We start from the raw sequence: 20,274 nt of genomic DNA, 5'->3' as shown, positions 1-20,274 counted from the left end.
ACCGGGCAGCCATGGAGTTATACAGGGATTTTAAATGCAGGATTAGAACCACTGCAAATATTTTATAATAAAGGTGGATGAGCCCATCAGATCCAGGAGATTTGGCAATATTTAATAGTTTGGTAGCCTCCAAAATCTCTATGAGGCTTATTCTGTAAGCTCTGTTAGCGCTGTACCGTTCCATCTGGATGAAAAGCCCCATTTAAGTCAAAGGGGAGATCACACAGTACAGCGGTGACGGAGCTTACAGAATAAGCCCCTATATTTTTGAAAAATACAATAATTCTATTTTTTCTCTATGGGGTCTATATAGGTAAAATATTCTTTTATAGGTATTTTAGTATTTTATCCATACTTACTGTGTCCCTTTCATTTTGGTTATTTAGGCGCTTGTATTTATGATTAAAAAAAATCTGACAGTAGTGCAGCTCAACTTCGTTATAACGCGATCTGTTACAACGCGAATCCGCTTATAACGCGATGCAAGCGTGGCTCCCAATTTTCGTATTTATGAATACTTTACAACACGATTATTGGTATCTTAAATACTTTATTGTGCAATGCATATGTAACGGGTATTCCCCCACCCAATCGCATATAGTGTGTGTGTGTGCGGGGAACTTAATGTTACCTGGTGTGGTGCGTTATACCTGTCAGGCTCACAGGAGGTCTGAGCCTCCGCTAGTGAGAGCCTGGGGTGAATCCTCTGGAACGTTCTCGTAGGTCAGCGCCTCCACCTATGTAGGATTCTATAGGAATGTAGAATGGGCCTAGCATAGGAACCCACCCAGAAACCACATACACCAGAGTTATGGCTAAAAGGTTTACTGAACGAGCAAATAACACAATAACATCATATTGTATAGCAACACAACACAGAGTATCATACTTTAACAGTGCAACATCATCAGTATGCACAACGATATATATGCCACCCTCTGCCACTCGCTGGCAGCTATAACCTTGCCCCTAACTGGGCTATAACCTCCTTACACAGTATTCCCAAAGTCCTTGTACCCAAAGTCTCAAGAGTCCCACAACCCCACCCACGTGTGGGACAGCGCTGCCCACTAAGATGAAGTGTATAGGTGGTGCACTTGGTGACTTGGATAATACCTGCCCGGTGCTCCTGCTACCGGGTGCGCAGATGACCTTTACTTGGAATCCCTTGCTCCAGGAGATGATCCAAGATGCCTCCGCCTCAACGGTGGGTGGCTCCTGCATGGAGTGATCCACCTTTATAATGTCTCTTATCTCTGCTGACGCAGAGGATGTATTACCTTCACAGCAATTGCCAGGATAGTCACAGTTCCTGGCTGGACCCTCACTTGTCTAGGTTCTACAGGACTCTGTCCCTAGTCTAAGGGGAGTCCCTGTAGTAACCACAAGCTGAGGTGAGTAGGGCCTAGCTGGGGCCTCAGGGGAGACTTCTGGCCTAGTGCATGAGGCTACTTTCCTCCCTGCACAAACACACCCTCCCCTCTCTGTGTCCCAGCTCCTAACTGACAATCCCTGTCTTCACACAACATTGTTGCAACTTTGCAGCATGAGAATCTGTCAGCCTTATTGGCTGTCTGGCTGCCTGTGACCAGGGTGAAAGTGCAGTCCCCAGAGGCTGCTAGGAATTGTAGTCCTTGGTGGCTCTCTTTAAAATTGGGGCCTCGTGCGCGCTGTGTAATGGCCGCCGCCGCTGCTAACTGCGCATGTGCGAACTGGGGGATGCCCCTGACTATGGAGCGCCTCTTCTCACTCCCTGTAATGGCTGCCGTATCGCATCTGGGGCTATACTGCGTGTGCGCGAGCTTCCGCCTATGCGCGAACGCACACAAGATGGCGGCACCCTGTAGCTGATGTCGCCGGGAGCCCCTAGTGACGCGATCACCCCTGCAACTGCCCTCACGCTGTCGCAGGTAAGAGAGAGAGAACCGAATGTCTGGGGAGCCAGAGGGGACCTGGCTACACATACAATTGTCCATTATTTCTAACGCGATCCGCTTATAACGCGATGTGATTCTTTGGACCCCAAGCACAGCGTTATAAGGGGGTTGAGCTGTATTTATATTTGTAGCCCTCTTTCTGATGTCATTTATCTCTGTAGTTATCTCTGCCCGTGCATGGTCAGACCATATGTTACTTCCAGTCTTTGCATATATCAGATCTGAATACGGTCTGTGGTCAATAAAAGTATAATCAATCCTGGAATAAAATCTGTGGGCCAGGAAAGAAAGTATAATCATTGTCCGATGGATTTATAATTCTCCAGGCACACAATAAATAGTTTGCTTCAAATACATGTTTAGGCCTTTAGACTGTGAATCACTCCCGATGGCTGTATCTCTTTGCAGGATTGCTGAGTGCATTAAAGTCTCCACCTCAAATCACATAACCTGGTGTCAAAATTATTTCTGCTCTGTATTTTGAAACGTACACCATAGTAAAAGTATAAGGTTTACCCTTTATAAATCCTTTTGGACAAGAAGCAAAAAGTGACACACTGTTGATGCACATTTGCATGTCATTTCCCAGAATCCCTGGCTGCAGTGGAAGCTATGTATGTGTATTGCGATGTCTGAATCCCATCGCAGTATCTTAGATCCCATTTTAAGGGAGGAAACTCTGTACACATTTACACAGGGTTTATTTACAGGGGTTAAATAATACAATAACAGGCCCACCGTCCCTTTAAGGCAAAACAAATCATAAAATAAACATCTACTCCTTCATAGGAGAGTGACTAAACATGCCGCTCCAGTCCTCTCTAACTGGACCGCCAGCTAAGCTGGTTATCAGCACAAAATATGGACTAGTATAGGTAAACAATCGATACAGTCTTTAGACACTGCATTCTAGAAAAAAGTTCTTATCTGTTCTGTGGGGGCTCAGCCCCACGAGAGTCTAGCGAATTCCTCTGGACCCTGCAACAGCTTCAAGATCCTGGACAGGACAACCCTGCTTCAGCACAGTCGTGTGTCCTTCCTTCTTCCTGGGATTTACAACCTAGGCAGTCCCAACAGGCTCTGCGACCACCATCGAGCGAGCCTAGGGGGACTGGGCTATCCAGCTTCACCTTGCTGGGGAGAAGTCTCTATCTCTCCGCCCTTTCTCTGAGGAAAAGCAGTCTCTCAGCGTGCAGACCACTTCCTGACTTAAATCTCCTGTTGATTCAGGAGTCCAGCCTGATTAGCTGCAGCTGAAACTAGCTTCTCTAGGGGAGATTAACTCCCTGTTGGCCTGTAAAGCACACTAGCTGCAACAATCTAGACTATACAGGGACAGTGATTTAATCACAGTATGTATATGTTTCTTTATATAGCGCGATTAATGTACATAGCGCTTCACAGCAGTAATACATGTGATAAATAAATGAAAAATACAAATAACACATAAAGGGAAGAAGCGCTTTCAGACATAAAAGTGACATTTAGGAAAAGGAGTCCCTGTCCCATAGAGCTTACAATCTAATGTGTAAGTAGGAGGAACGCACAGAGACAGTAGGAGGGCGTTCTGGTAAGTGCGTCTGCAAGGGGCCAAGGTGTAACGCTTGTATGCCCGCAGACCTGGCCAGTCCCCAGTACTGAGGTGGGAAGGGTTTTACCACGCACCAACAGCAGTGAGGGCGTGCCCGGAGTGTGGTATGGCATTGCCGGGCCTGTAGAAAGATGGTTAGTTATACTTGCAACGGCTTGGGATTCAGAGTAAGGTTAGTGATGTCCGTGTGCCAGAGTCCAGGGATACAGAGAGCAGGATTGTAATGTTCGTAAACCAGAGTCCAGGGATAGCAGAAGTCAGCAAAGTCATGTCCGTAAGCAGGGTTCAAGGGCAATAGAGAGCAGGGTAATCCAGTACAAGCAGAGGTCAAGCCAGGGAAATCCAGGGGTAAGCAGGAGCAGGAACAGAAGCTGGAAAACACAGGAGAGCCAAGCATAGGACTGCACACACAGAGGTTACAAAGAACTATGCAGAGCAATGAGTTAGAGGACAGACAGGGGTTTTAAAGGAGGGAACACCAATGGGAGAGAGAGGAGGAGCAGAGGGTGAAGTGAGAGGCAGCAGCGATAGGTGAGAAGGAGAGGAGGAGGAGACAGGTGAGCCAGAGAGGGAGATAGCCTGTGCAGCATGAGAGGAGGAGCCAGGGGTCTGGGAATACCTACAAGAGGAGCGTGTGCGCGCGCCCTCTGTAAGGTTAGAGTGCACGCGCACAGGCTGTGTCAAGAGGCGCGTGGAGCGCCACGCTGCAGGGGCACCCGCCGAGGGCGGGGGGAGAACCGGAGGAGAGTCTGCAGGAGGTAAGGGGACCGGAGCGGGAGCAGAGAGGGGCCGTGAGCGGGGAACATTGCAAAGGGAAACGGGAGACTGAGAGGACGCGCGTGCCCTGCGGGGAACGCGCGCAGACGCTGGGAGAGCGTTGGGGACTGCCGCAGGGGACGGATGCGGGAGGAGGAGGGGAGAACAGAACGGGGAGGCAAGGAAGGAACATGAGAGGCAGGAGGAAGCGCAGCACCAGGGACCCAAGGAGGGGAAGGAATCCCCTGAACCGTCACACAAGGTTTATGTATGAAGTGTAAAGTATCAGCCACGGTGCTACTCATATGCTTCAATAAGGAGGTGGATAGAGAGGGGGCTAGTCGGGTACTGAGGGGAAGGGCATTCCAGAGGTGCGGGGCAGTCAGTGAGAAAGGTTTAAGGCGGGAGAGGGCTTTAGACACAAGGGGTATTGAGCAGACACTTTACACCTCAAAACACACCTGCTTAACGAAGCATAGGAGTAGCTCTATGGCTGATAATTAACACCTCATACATAAAGCTTGGCCCCCTGCAGACGCACTTTCCAGAACACCCTCTTACTGTCTCTGTACGTTCTTCCTACTAATTAGACTGTAAGCTCTTCAGAGCAGGGACTCCTTTTCCTAAATGTTACTTTTATGTCTGAAGCACTTCTTCCCATTATGTGTTCTTTGTATTATTTGTTATTTATATGATTGTCGTGTATTACTACTGTGAAGCGCTATGTACATTAATGGCGCTATATAAACAAAGACACATACATACATACATACATACATACATACATACATACATACATACATACATACAGGCAGTCCTCGGTTATCCGATACAATGCGTTACTCAAAATGGCGTTGGATAGCGAAACGTTGTAAAGCGAAACACGTTTTCCCATAGGAACACTGTTTAAATGAAAGGTTCCGTTCCTGAAGGCATTTTTAACACTAAAATACACCAAATATTGTACGCAGGCAATAAGATATGCAGCACACACATAAATTATATAGTGTATATACTGTATTATACATGTAATATAACATAATAAATAATATATTATATAGTATAATATTATATACAGTAGTATAATAAAATATTATATATATGCTCTTCCGACGCTTTGCAACGTTGTTTGTGTGTATGTGTGTATATCACATACACATAAACAACGTTGCAAAGCGTCGTAAGAGCGTTGGATAAGCCGTTTTGGCGTTGTAAAAATGAACATTGCATAGCGTTGGATAAACCATTCGTTGTAAAGTGAAGCGTTGTAAAACGAGGACTGCCTTTACATACATGGATGGAGTCAACAAATTTTTAAATTAGATCAAAAGGGCTTTGCCACAAGGTTTGGCAGATTCCTGAATTGAACCACAGTAGCACTACTTTTGTTGGCACTCCGACTGTTAGTTCTAAGAGGCTTGCATGTACCAATGCGTTTACAAGTGCCCATTAAAGTATATTGAGGAGTCCTGGAACAGCATCTGCAGTCCCTGGAATATAAACATAGACTCAGTGTAGTTCTACCCTCCCCAAAAATTGCCTCCAAATGGCATCAAAGGCACAAATTGCTCACAAGGGCACAGACCTTACAATGTAACAGTGACGTTTGGGACTGCATGTCCCCTTACTAGACCTAACCACCGTGACAAAATCCAGTGTATATATACAAAAGATGATACACTCAATTTAGTAAGAGGATTGATGGCTCAGTATAACTTTAAAATCTAGTTCTATGCAGATGCCATGCTAGATTTTAACCGCTTCGTTTCCACAGTGAAGGAACTGGAATAACAATGATGTTTTATATATTTAATTCGTTGGTGGCAATATTTACTTAACCAAAGCTGTAGGTCACTGAAAGTAAATGTGTTCACAAGGAGGCAATATTATTATTTATTACTATTTTACAGCCGCGTTATCAAAGTACAATCCTCCCATAATCTCTGTCATAACAGGTTTACAATGTGATTTAAGCACTGTGCCTGTACAATTCTATGTGCAGCTTTAAACCAGAATAGAGCTAGTGATCACTTCAAGTCCCACAAAGTGAGAAGGATCGCGAGGCCGCGCTTTCACTGTCTGAATTCATACTGAAAATCAAGATCAGGCGAGCTTTTGCCCTTCTGCTCCACGTGAGGTTATGTGTTCCCTGAGTTTGCTTTCGGACACCTGCGTTACGGTTTGACAGGTCAAACTCGCGGCGCCTACCAGCTGACGTAGAGCGGGTGCGGATCAGGGGAATCTGTGGCCCGTGGCGGGTGTTGACGAAATTAAACGAAGCGCGGGTAAACAGCGGGAGCGACCGACTCTTAATGCCTCGTCATCTAAATAGTGACGCGCATGAATGGGTGAACGAGATTCCTAGTGTCCCTACCTACTGTCTAGTGAAACCACAGCCAAGGGAACGGGCTTGGCAGAATCAGTGGGGAAAGAAGACCCAGTAACTTTGAAGAGACATGAGAGGTGTAGGATAAGTTGAAGGTGTCCGATAGTTGGTTGCTGTCGGGGAAATATCACTACTACTCTTAGGCTGAGTCCATAGAGGGGGAAGCCGCGCTCCTCCGCACTGACGCTGAGGCTCGCCTGTTCGGTCAGGAGCGATTCCATGGACTGGCAGGCGAGCCAGCGTGCGGGACCGGGAGGCGGGGGGAGGCGGGGCAGTGACGTCGCTGGGCCAATAGCCCGGGAAGCGCCGACATCAATGACACGGTGTCAACGTCATGACGCTGCTTCGCGCTGATTGGGTGTTTTCAGCCGACAGCTCGCTGAGAAACAGTTTCGGCTGTCGGCTGAAAATCCCTGCACCTCAGCACGCCTGCGGATGCTGGCGGGAGCCCCCTCTCAAGACATCCTCATTGAGGATGACGGGGCTCAGTGCGGAGCGTCCGCACGGCTCAGCGCGGTTTCCCCCTGTGGGACCCAGCCTTATCGTTTGTTCCGCTGAGACAGGGGGAGGGTGGGTAAGGGCGAGCCCCAAGGGGCTCTCGGTTCTGGCTCCTAGTGCCCGGCATGTGCCAGATACGACCCACTCTGAGGACAGTGGCAGGTGGGGAGTTTGACTGGGGCGGTACACCTGTCAAACCGTAACGCAGGTGTCCTAAGGCAAGCTCAGGGAGGACAGAAACCCTCCGTGGAGCAGAAGGGCAAAAGCTCGCTTGATCTTGATTTTCAGTATGAATACAGACCGTGAAAGCGGGGCCTCACGATCCTTCTGACTTTTTGGGTTTTAAGCAGGAGGTGTCAAAAAGTTGCCACAGGGATAACTGGCTTGTGGCGGCCAAGCGTTCATAGCGACGTCGCTTTTTGATCCTTCCACGTTGGCTCTTCCTATCATTGTGAAGCAGAATTCACCAAGCGTTGGATTGTTCACCCACTAATAGAGAAGGTGATCTGTGTTCAGATCGTCGTGAGACAGTTTAACTCTACTGATAATATGTTGTCGCAATAGTAATCCTGCTCAGTATGAGAGGAACCGCAGGTTCAGACATTTGATGTATGTAGAAAGAAGCTTGTGGGGAGCGCAGGTGTCACCATAATTTATCAATAGAATACCAGCAGTGTATAAGTTGTATGGAAGGCTTGCTCGATATGGAGTATCAGGCTTCAGCAGGATAAGCCCTCAATGCTTCTTTCTACAATCAAAAACAGGAGGAACTGGATCTTCTCCTTAAGGGTTGAGCTGCGAAGTCCACCAATTTATCTATTTATTCACTATATTCACATATTCATTTATAAGCACTTTTTTTATAAAAGGTTTAATTATATTGCACCTCTATTAGAAGCGCCTCACAAACTTTTTTGCATTTGATGTATGTGCCAATGGGTCGGAGCTACCATCTGTGTGATTATGACTGAACGCCTCTAAGTAAGAATCCCTCCTAAATGGGATGATACAGTAGTGCTGCATAGCCTCGGTTGGCCTGGGATAGCCAACGATGGGGTCGGTGGGCGGAGCCGCTCACCTTGGGACCAGAGCACAGACAGAAGAGGGCCACCTCTCTCCCGTAGCGCACCGAATGTTTGCGGGGAAACTGGCGCTAAATCGTTCATAGATGACCTGCTACTGGTCGCTGTGATTTATTGAAAGTCATTCCTTGAGCCAAGATTCAAACAGAGGAGGGAGGCGCACCGTGAGAGGGGCCTGTGGGACAGCCCCTCTGCATCACCCCTTACCCGCCCTGGTCCCGTTTGAACTTGGCCTTTCGCCTCCATCCCTCATGCCAGGCAGCGATGTATAGGCGCTTAAGTGCTAAGGTGGGAGCCCATATCAGGCAGGCAGCTTAACGACCAGGAATGGGGGCCCATGCTGGGGAGGTGGATCAATGGCCTGGATGGAGACCACGCCGTGGAGGAAGCTTAAAGGCCGGGGGGAGCCCATGCCGGGGAAGGGGCTTAACGGCCAGGGGTGCAGATACCAGGTAGGGGGCTTAAGAGCCAGAGGAAACCCATGCCGGGGAGAGGGCTTAATGGTCATGGGGGAGTCCATGCCAGAAAGAGGGCTTAACAATCGGAGGGAGCCCATGTCGAGGAGGGGCTTAATGGCCAAGGACAGGTGGAGAGGGAAGTCCACTCGGGCCAGGCATAGGGGTCTTCGGATAGAACCCAAGCTCAGAGAAAGAAGGCTGCCTTGGGCAGGTGGCGGAGCCCCAGAGCACCGCGCTGGCAGGCCTGGAGGCACAGAACGTGGCGGAGAAAGGTAAAAAAAATATTACATCCCCACTCGGGCTGCAGTGCCCCTGAGCAACCACTGGGCGGCGACATGGTGATAACAACTAACCCTTTGCTAACCAAACAACAACACTGCGATCCCTTTTTTTCTTTAAAATTAGCTTTAGTTCAACTTGTCAAAGTTTGCACAATAGTGTTGCTTCTCATAAAAAGAATCCGACGAAGTCGCAGAGTCAAACTTGTGCAGAAACACTATTTTTTTGGTGTGGCAGGTTCACACTTTAGCGAAAACGTTGGCAATCTCTAGCAGTGACATACCCATGTGTATTTAAGTAGCAGATGCCGTACCTGCTTTCCCAGACCTAATGCAGAACAGCTGCAGCTCTTGTACTTTTATTCCTGCCTGAGGGAGAGGGAGTAATGGAGAGGTCCGCCATCGGTCCTTTGCTTACACTGTAGTTCCGAACCTGCAGCTGATTAGAACAGATGTGCAGCTGACGTACGTACCACACGTAACATCAACAAACAAGAGGGACATTTGGCAAGCGAGTTGTCAGAGCGAGTTTTCCTCTCATACTGTGTGTGTGTGCGGTATATAGATATAAATAAATAAATACAAGTGCCTATGTTTTATTGTAAGAAGCTCCTTGCATATAACAAACGACCTCTGCTATGAAGGGGTTAAAAAAAAAAAGCTAGGCTAAAGAAATACAAATAAAACTATAGAGTTTTGGGTACACATGTATTTCTTGGGATCCTAAGGATTTGTTTTTCTTCAATCTGTATTGAAACAAAACGTATTGAATTTTTTTTTTATATTTATTTTAAATATGTTAAGTAAACAATTGTAAACAGGAGAGAAAATCCGCTGAAGTAGTGAACAAAAACACACAGCAAATAAAAATATCACTTGTGAGCACATTCACATGTCTCAGACGGGTCTGCTACCCAGCTTTTCTCTATTATCTCCTAGCACACCGTGCTTCCACTGCAGCCAGGGATTCTGGGTAATTACATGCAAATGAGCACACTGTCACTCTTTGCTCCTGATCCATTTTAACATGGAGCTCTATAAGCTTATGCCTGCCGTATTTTCAGCACAGCCTGGCTTACAGAAGTGTAAAGCCAGTAAACCTACTCTGGGACAGCTATTTCAACCTTTTAGGTCTCATCAGTGTGAGGATGGTTAACAAGACAAAAAAGAAAGCTGGAACACAACACGGGGCCCATACTCTACTAACGTCTGCCAGACAAGCCAGCAGCACCATGTTCTTCAATGTGTTGCTGGCTCCAGTGGCAGGGAGGTTGTTAATGAGGCTCTCTGCTACTTATACATTCTGACTTCTACCCAGTTATTCACTTAGGTCCGCTGCAGGTTAATGCACCCGATTCGATACATAATGCAGGCCCGGCATGCGAGACAGGGAGGCCTGGTGTGGGAAGAGGCAGGCAGCAGCTGGGGAGAGCCTGGGGGTAATTGTATCTGGGTGGGAAGGGTAGCTCTAATTGTATCTGGGAGGGGGGGGGGGGTTAGTGGTAATTGTATTTGGGGGGGTAGTGGTAATTGTATCTGGGAGGGGGGGGGAGTTAGTGGTAATTGTATCTGGGAGGGGGGGGGAGTTAGTGATAATTGTATCTGGGTGGGGTGTTTTATATGGGAGGGTGTGTAGTGGTGTCAGTATTTGGGGGGGAGCGGGGGTTGTGGTGTCTGTATTTGAGGTGGTAGTGCTGACTGCATTTGTGGGGGGTATAGTGTGTGGGGGAGGGGATTATTGTGTGTGGGGGGGGCGAGGGGGTGTAGGCAGTATGTGGGTGAGGGGATTATTGTGTGTGTGGGGGGGGGGGGAGATTATATGGGTGTTGCTGGGAATTGTGTGTGTGGCCAAGGGAGGAGGTAGTGGGATTGAGTGAGAGAGGGTAATTAAGTGACAGCGGAGGGGGGGGAGAGTGAAAGGAGAAAGGGGGTGTAAAAGAAGGAGGGGAGTGAGTTAGGAAGAGAGGGGGAAGAGTGAGAGACAGAGGGGGGAGGGGATGGGGTGCTCCCCCCGGTCAAAACTCTAGTCCGGGGCCCTGGAAAATCTGTCGGTGACCATGCACACACAGTACCCATTTTAACACAGTTGTACTCATACAACCCCCTTCTGGCATGCCTGGGGTTGACAGACAAGTTTCCTGTCTCCTACCTGCTGGCTTGTAGGTGTGACAGTCGATTAAATGGACCCGAATTTGACAAAAAATATTTGTTTAATGTATGTTAATCTTTCATATTATTTTGTTTGTAGCTATTCTGTTTTCTTTAAAAAAAAATGTAGATATCTACGATAAGAGATAATACGTCTTTTTGTCATTTTCATACATGTAATTTAAGATAATTGAAAATGTTTTAAAGAATTGACTAAAAAAAAAATGACAATGATGTTTGCCGTTCTGTGGCATCGCTACTATGTACAGAATATTTACGTGACCCAGCTCTCCAAAATTTAAGCCAAACACGAACGTGCACAAATCTTTAACACCTCTCTGCTTATATTAGCAAAAGCTCCACTGTTTAGAATGATTTTGCTGGAATTACAAGAGCAAGTCGACTAATCCCGGATTCCCTGTTACTTTTTAGGCTGTCTGACTACACCAAAGGCTTCCCCGAACGCACATAACATTTTGCTGTGATTTTAACATATTGTTCAATAAACATTTTTTATTACATGACTAAAGTTTCAATGCCATTGCTGTGTTATCCTTATGGAAATTGTATTGTATTGTACAGTATGCCTTTATTTATATAGCGCCAAAAGTGTACTCAGCGCTTCACAAAGAATACAGTACAGGGAATTAAAATGTTACAATAAGTGCAGCAAAATCAGACAATAGAAAAGGAAACCCCTGCCCCGAAGAGCTTACAATCTATGCTCAGTAATGTCAAAAAAGTCGTTGTAATGACTCAAGTAATTTTTTAAAAATAGTTTTTATTGTTGGGTTTACAAGCATTAAACAACAACATTACAATACAGAAAAAACAAAAAACAAAAGAAACACAGAGAACATACTTCTACAACGTCATTTATTTTCATCTTCCAATTAGTTTGATATTAAGCAGAATTGTGCCTTAGATTGTTATCTTGGGTTTTACATCTGTGTTCAGCGCTTGGAATCTCTATAACCCAGAACTGCCAGTCCTGAGGGAGAGAGGGGAACGCTCCAAAGCTCGTCTTATAATATCTATAGTTAGTCCAAATAAAAAAGTTATCACCTAACACTGAAGTACTCCTTTAGTTTGCATAGGAATGTGTAATGCATGTTATTATTGGGGGCCTCAACAATGTTATCATATTAATAATATGGTACATATGGGCTCCTTGTAGGGGAAAAAAAGGTAGAGAAACAGTTAGGGGATTCAGCAGTAAAGGTTCTGCCTGTTTATGGGAGGGCTCAGTGGGAACAGTCCCCGCCTCACTACAGGGCAGCCCAGACTCTGCTAGCAAAACAGGAAGGAAGGAGACCAGGGGAGAGAGAGAGAAAGAGGCAGGGGGAGAGAGAGAGAAAGAGGCAGGGGGAGAGAGAGAGAAAGAGGCAGGGGGAGAGAGAGAGAAAGAGGCAGGGAGAGAGAGAGAGAAAGAGGCAGGGGGAGAGAGAGAGAAAGAGGCAGGGAGAGAGAGAGAGAAAGAGGCAGGGGGAGAGAGAGAAAGAGGCAGGGGGAGAGAGAGAGAGAAAGAGGCAGGGAGAGAGAGAGAAGCCGGGGGAGAGAAAGAGGCAGGGGGAGAGAGAAAAGCAGGGGGAGAGAGAGAGAGAAGCAGGGGGAGAGAGAAGCAGGGGGAGAGAGAGAGAGAAGCAGAGGGAGAAGCAGAGACAACATTGGGGAACAGACTGAGCACTCCGTGCCAAGGGCTGCTCAGCCTTAAATCAGAGACAATGTGGAAGAGATGAGGCTGCACACACACAGGATCTATACAAGAACAGGGCAGGTGGTGCTCACCGTAAAGGAAGATTACTAGCATCGGAGATGTGTATTTCCTGCTGCACTGCTTCTTGATCATGGAGATTGAAAACATTGTGGCCAACACTGTCTTGCTGAAAGCCCGAGAAGGTAAGAGACTGGGGAGGGAGAATAAAGTTGGAGACAGGGCAGATCTGCAGCCCTGAATGTGTGAGGCAGGCGCGCATGGGACTGTCTGTGTGTGTGTGTGTCTCCCTTCTGCAGCTCGGCTATGCTCCCATCACTTTGCATGCTGCGAGAACAGGGGTTTAAAGGGCTGGAGATGCTACTCAATTGTTACAGCGTGTTGCATGGAAGTGCTGTGACTGGGAGGATGCAGTCCAAATAATCCCATTGCATAGAGTACAGGCAGTCCCCGGTTATCCACCGGAACCCGTTCTGGAAGTAGCGTGGGATAGTGAAACCGTTGTAAAGTGAGTCCCGTGTTAATCAGTGGCGGTGACCGTTGGTTCACGCATTCCGGCGTCGGAAGACGGCCCGTAGGGTTGCATTGTAAAGCGTTGGATATACCATTTGTTGTAAAGTGAAACGTTGGATAACGAGGACTACCTGTAGTGGATATAACTGCCTGTGTGTGTGGCTGGCATGTGCAATCCCTGTACGCACGGGAAGCATATGTTACAGTATAAAGAAAGTAAACAAAAAGATGTTTTTTAAATCTCATCACCTACACTAAATTTGAAATGAGCCTGTCTGTTTTGTCTATATTACCCACCCCTTGCCCTTTCTGCTCAGCACTTTATATACAGCACTTTATATACAGCACTTTATATACAGCACTTTATATACCTCACGAACACACCACAGAAATAACTGGAGTCTGTTTGCTCCTGTGCTGTACAGAGACATTCAAACAATATGTGCTTTTTTTCATATTTTCTCTCAACTGCTTGTGTAATATTGTTATATTTTCTGGAGTAGTATTTATTAAAAGGCGTTTTGAAAGTCGTCTTTAACCGTCTCGCTGCTGTCTAGGTTTGAACTATTGCTGAAGACGGTTCTATATAGTGATTTATAAAGCGTGACCACTCTCGACGTTCTCTCAAGTTTCTTTCGCACTTATGGTTGGGGTCCCCCCAATAGTCACAGCTTCCGACCCCCACTACCTGCCTAGAATTTCCCACAAAACCCCTCAAGTCTCTGGTAGGGAAATGACATTCCTTTCTTCTGTTGTGGGCTCTGGGCATGAGTTCAAATAGCCCCTTCCCTGTTTTGCCATCTACCAGTGGGGTCACGTTAAACATTAAGTTTATCATTTTGGTGGCCAGAAATTGAGGGAGGTAGGAGTATGTGGTGATCCGCTGAATAAATGCACGCGAGTCCTCTCACTTCTTTGAGAACAATGTGCTATAGAAATCTGATTTCACAACTCCCGGTGCAGCGGAGAATTCCTGTGTGTAGCTGGCTTTGAAAGTATTATCAGTGATGCTACGCGATGTGTACTTTGCTCTATTCCTGTTAGTTGTGGGTTCCTTATGGAAGTCCAACGCGGCAGCCTTAACATGCATTTCTGAAGCATTAGGCTGCTGTGTGGACATGAAATATTTAGCCATTGTGATGGGGGGCTGGGGAGTTAAAGCTTAAAATGTAAGGCAGGGGTCACCTCCAGTTCTCAAGCCCGCCTAACAGGTCAGGGTATCTCTGCTTCAGCACAGGTGGCTCAATCATATTGCTAAAGCCTTGATAAAGCGCAGGGCACGTGAAATGCGTAGGTGGCTTTATCTGTCCCAGCTGTCCACGTGAGCTGAATACAGTAAATGTCACATTTTATGAGAGTTACCCGTGGGTGATCCTCTTTTTATTTATTTATTTTTTGTGCTGCTGTAGCTGTGCTTCGTTTTTCTCACAGACTCTCCCGGGATATCCTGAAAACCTGCCCTGTTGGGGGGCGCTTGAGGACTGGAGTTGAGAACCCCTGATGTAAGGGATTGGCGGTTTTTCAGCACAGCTATCAGTACAGCTATCAGTAGCCGCATTCACTAAATCGCATAGCGTTGACTTATCCCAGTCACTTCAATAGCGTGAGCGAAATTGTAACTGCGATGGAGCCCTGAAAAACATTAGCTCATTTGCTGGGAGACCGTGCTACTCATTTCAACGTCCCCGAGGCACAGAAGTACTTAAACATATTCCTGAGAACATCGCTAACTTTAGATGCTACTTGCTATATTTAAACCAGCTATCTGCATTTCTTCCCTATTATCCAGCCAGTGTATTGTACATTCCAATTGTACGTTCAGCAGCCTCATGCAAGGGGGGGCCTGGGGAGAGGGACGTTCCCTGTACTAACTACTCCATGTTCTTTTTGCCCGTGCTTGTGCCGTGGTGATACATGGCGGTACTTGAGCATCACCACTTTTATTTCAAAATGTAAACTTCCACTTTTATTAAAACATTTTTTTTAATAAAAAGGGCATCTTTAATTCATGTCCTTATGACACAGACATTGGAGAGAAAAAAAAAATGAACCCCCTTTTAATTTGAAAAAAAAAATGCATCTTCAATTCCTGTTTTAGCCCCTTCTCCCCCCCAGTCAATTTGCAGTGAATCGGTCGTCCCAGTGCTGGAGAAGCGTTTAACTCCATTAAAACTGTAGGGACTAAAATGTTCTCCAGCGTTGGGAAGACAACCTCGCAGTGTATTAAATAGGTGATGTCTGTGGAAGGTTGAGACTGTGTAGAAGACTTTTGCCCCCTCCTGCGTGTGAAGCACAGGGCCCCTACATTTTCATGGCCCACTTACCCAAGGAGTTTCTCCATCTTGTCCTGCGTCTCGTGTGCCTAAATGCATCTGCGTCACTGTTTGCCCTCACTTTGTCTCCCGCTAGATTGTAAGCTCTGTGGGTTGGAGATGCTCTCCTCGAGTTGTTTCCATCTATGAATGGCATGCAGCGGCGTTATTTATTGTCCAGTGATAAACATAGGATATGCGTGTTTTTTAAGTTGGGAACATCTGCCCAAGATTCTGATGCAGAAAATACTAACAAGCTAAGGGGCATACTGTATGTATGTGTACGTCCAGTTCTAACATACTCATCCGTTAGCCTCTTTCTGTTTCCACCTGATAACCACACTGCCTCAATATCATTGACCTAATAAGTAGACATTTTAGGGGTTATAATGTATGTATATCTGATTGTGCTTTTTTTAAACTTTCCCAAGAGGCACACCTTCTAAATGACTTGCTACGCTTTGTTTTAAAGCCCAAACTGCAAGATTTATACTGTATGTACTGCCCCTTTTTTTTCTGTAGCATTTGCTCTTTTGTTCATGCTGTATATATATTAATGTGTCTTGATTTGTAAAGCACAAGTACTCCGTCAGGGACTCTATAACCAAGTATAAGAAAGCCTATTGATAACTGCTATTATTACTATTCAAATACCATTTTCCGATTGCCGGTAAATAGGAATATGACATGAATTTCCTTATTTGTCTGGATCGCTCTCCTGAATTAAAGGGATTTCTGTCTTCTCTGTTTACCCTAATGGAATTATTGATCACTGCTGCACAAATGCACTATTTTCCCCTCTATATTTTGTTTTTAGCATACTTTAGTTAGCTCTGCGCGTGCATTTGGGATTCTAGACATAGGCAAACAGACCAAACTCTTAGGTCTGGAAGTAACACAAAATGAGCAAATACACTTTGGGATTTTGCGTTATTAGTATTCCAACTGTAAGTGTTTTTTGTTTTTGTTTTTTAACTTGCGTATTAGATTTATGAAAAGCGTGTTCCTCTGGCAGCAAAGTGGTTACATTAATTTGGCCAACAGCTTTTTTTACACTTTAAGTCGCGGGGTGAGGGGTGTTGTTATTGCTGTTTGTGGAGGGTTCCGTTTACTGTATACAGTGTGCTGTGTAACTCGGCAGCATAAGGCTGCGCTTATAGTGCCGGCGACGTCAGGCCGCGGTCGCTGGAAAAATCAAATTGAGATGACTTCCAGTGATCGCGACCAAGCCGTCGCGCTTACTATAAGCGCACGCGGTGGCGGCAATGCATTTGTTTTGACGTTGCTGTCGCCGGCACTATAAGCGCAGCCTAAGTTTTTATAGGGGTCCATGTTAAAATTGCTAAGAAGTAAAAAGTGACAGTGTTCTCATATGCATGTCATTACCCAGAATCCCTGGCTGCCGTGGAAGCGTTGTATGGCAAGAGATAATGGGGAAAGGCAGGGTTGTGGACCGGTTTGAGACGTGAATGTGCTCACAAGGGGTATTTGTGTTTGCTTTACTATATAGAAAGGGTTACAGATCAGATGAGGGGTGTGCGTTTCGGATATACCTAAAGGATTCACCGCTGGCGAGAAGTTAATAAATTCACTTATCCATATCTACAGTACTGCACAGCACGTTGATCGCCTCTTGTCAGGGTTTTGCAGAACGAAACCTGAAACCCTACCCCAAAGTCATTCTGTCCTGTTGGATAATTTCCTTTTATAGGGAGGATTTAAGCTGCCTGAACAATGCTAATGATTGCGCCGGACCGGCACAAAATGAAATTGACAAAGTAGACCCCCCCCCCCTAAATGAAGTGGTGCTATAGATATTTTCCAGAGACTATTAACCGATGTGTTTCTGAGAGACCGGCACTCTGCATGTGCGGCAGGACTTCTGCGATCACATCCATGTGATCGCTTGGGAAGCCATCACATGGTCATGAAACGCACCCTCTAATAATGTGAATGAAAGAGGAGGGTCCATCCCATAAAAAACGCAATGACGTACTATGAACGTTATAAGGTCCACTGGTGGTATAGTCCCTTGGGACATTCAGAGAACGTCCTAAGGGCACTACAGGGGTTACAGGAGCCTGCAACTGCTCTTTCCTGATCATGGTAACTTTAGACTGTTGCAGCGTTTATTCCTTAGTTAATCTTGTTCTCCTCGCTATTCCCTTACAAAAGCAGGGTGTTTGTATTTTCAAATCATAATTTTATTATGCAAATTGCAGGTAGGATTTTAGGCCTTTATTTAATATATTTGCAAACGCATTATTTCCACGTTGTCCAATTTCCTTCTACGTCCGCACATCTTCGAAGTGTGTTTCACAGGCCATCCAGATGTATGCAGTATTTGGAGGACTTTGATGTCTAGACTACCTGCTAACATCAACTTCTAATTATCAGCTATTCCCTAAAGCAGGGGTGCTCAACTCCAGTCCTCAAGCACCCCATCCCCAACAGGTCAGATTTTCAGGATAGCCCTGCTTCAGCACAGGTGGCTCAATCAGGGGCTCAGTCTTTGAATGAGCCACCTGTGCTGAAGCTGGGATATCCTGAAAACCTGACCTGTTGGAAGGGCTTGAGGACTAGAGTTGAACACCCCTGCCCTAAGGGAAAATTTGACTGTCCATACAACTGAAGAATAATCCCTTCAGTGATATAGGGCCCAGCAGCACGTTGCAGAGCAGAGCAGAGCAATTCAATCCTGCCTTTTTCTGGCACTGAAAGGATTATTGTATGTCCAGCCATGGACAACAACCCTGTATATCCACCGAGGGGTCGTAATGCAAACATACGGCGAGTTGTGTTTGGCGAAACCATTTTATTTTCCTAATGTATAGGGATTTCAAACATTTAATGAACTATATAATCCGGTGAGGCGTAACCTGGAGCCTGGAGCTGCATGGAAATCTGTGTGTAGTGCAATTCTTGGACCATTCAAGGAAACATTTAGAAGGTGCAGGACAGTCCCGGAGGTATTTGAAGAAATGTATGGAATGTGCTGGACAATGTTTAGAATATACAGAGAAACCTTTTATGTGCAGAACAGCATTCGCCAAGAAGCTCATTTTGAAATACAGTTACAACTAATTACCATGCCTTCCCCGTCCTCTTTAACACCATACAGTGTTTTTAAAGTGAAGGTATTGGATTGAATGGGACCTACATATACTGTATGCGGGTCGCAGCTGAACCATATTAATTTCGGCTCCAGGGGATATGGCGGCTCAAATGAAAGTATCTCGGGGAACCAGGTTGTCCCCGAAGCTGAAAATAGCACCGTTCTGTTCGAGGACTTGGACAGAACCTTGTGGGTGTGTAGCGCAGGTTCCCCGGGGATCGGTAAATGCTGCAGAGGTGGAAGGGAATTTGAACAGCTGCCCGAGAGTCTGGAAAGAGATATTCATACCTCCTTACTGTGCATTACCAGATACCCAAGGATGTGAAGTCTCTTGCTTGGGAAGGAAATTAGGGAATATCTGTTAAACGTCCATAGGCTTATTGGGTAAGAAGGACTTCTATTATGGAAGAGAATGAATAAAAAATATTCAACTAAATATCGGAGAATTTCCTTGGTAAGAAGGGAGGTTCGCTGTGTGTACAGTACTTTATATACATTACAAGAAAATCAAGCATTTCTCCTTTTACTTAAAAAAAAAAAGTAATATTTCTGCTTTTTATATTAGTTAAAATGTAGATTTGAAGCAGCAATTCCCCCATTTTTTGGCGTTTATTTTTTTTTTCTCTCTCCAGAATCCTAACCGGAGGGCCCCTGAAGCTGATCGGCACTATTCTTTCCTACGGGGACCCTTGGATCTCTGTTCCTAAGATGTTTCATTTTTTTATGTGCCGGTTTAAATTAAAAGGAAAATCAAAAATGGCAGCTGGTGTTGTTAAAAAAAAAGTTGATCTTTTTTTGGGAGTAGGTGAGAATGCTGCAATCGAAACCCTTCACTGCCAGTGTAACCATTTCTCTGCCAGGGGCCACTGCGTTACACTGCAACGCGTTGGCACATGAAGGTTTATTTTATGCTTTGCTGGTCACTGCGGTAGCAAAGTGGTTTATGAACATGTTTTTTAATACATTGTACTGTAGAACGTTTTATTTCGGTTGCGTTAAAAATAGCTTCTCGTTTCCTTTATTCTCATGATCTGCACCTACAGTCGCAGGGAGGGAGCCCTGTCACACAACCTCTATATTGTAAGATAACCTCCCTGCGGTTGGCTGGGGCTATCTTTTGTCCTTATGGGCCTTCGTTAATAAAAACTTTGACACCATAAAATGCCTTCCTTAAATGGGCCATATTGACTGAGCGATGTTACTCCGTAATACACCTTCTGTACCAGAAGACCTCTTACAGCTCTGTCACTTGAAAAAGGTGCTATTTTTACTAAGTCGTTCTGCAAGTTGGCTTATGGACCACTGCTTTGCCCCACTGTATATACATGTGTGTGTTTGCTCACTCCTTTTATCAATGAACTATCTGCCTTTAAGCCATGTTATGTCACAGGAGTGCTTCATAGAAAGCATTATTGTATATCATAAATAAATTATGTGAAATGGGGAAAAGGCATAAAGTTAGCCAAGAGTGGCTTCCATTACATCT

General features: G+C 45.7%; 1 protein-coding gene across 6 annotated transcripts in view; it reads left to right on the top strand.

The window, feature by feature from the left end:
- Positions 1-12,731: 12,731 nt before the first annotated feature.
- The window catches only part of GRK4 (G protein-coupled receptor kinase 4), a 186,055-nt gene continuing 178,512 nt past the window's right edge, over positions 12,732-20,274 (top strand). For 3 of the 6 annotated variants that reach the window (XM_075570342.1, XM_075570326.1, XM_075570307.1), the window contains exon 1: positions 12,734-13,033. In XM_075570342.1, coding sequence (XP_075426457.1) covers positions 12,982-13,033 — 52 coding nt within the window. In that variant the 5' untranslated portion in view covers positions 12,734-12,981. Of the gene's footprint in view, positions 13,034-20,274 lie in introns of all 6 variants that reach the window. The other 3 variants (XM_075570299.1, XM_075570334.1, XM_075570359.1) reach the window with 2 other exon arrangements.

This window comes from Ascaphus truei, chromosome 1 (assembly GCF_040206685.1).
Source record: "Ascaphus truei isolate aAscTru1 chromosome 1, aAscTru1.hap1, whole genome shotgun sequence".
NCBI lineage: Eukaryota > Metazoa > Chordata > Amphibia > Anura > Ascaphidae > Ascaphus > Ascaphus truei.
The sequence above is the reverse complement of the archived record's forward strand: the minus strand, read 5'-3'. Positions and strand labels throughout refer to the sequence as shown.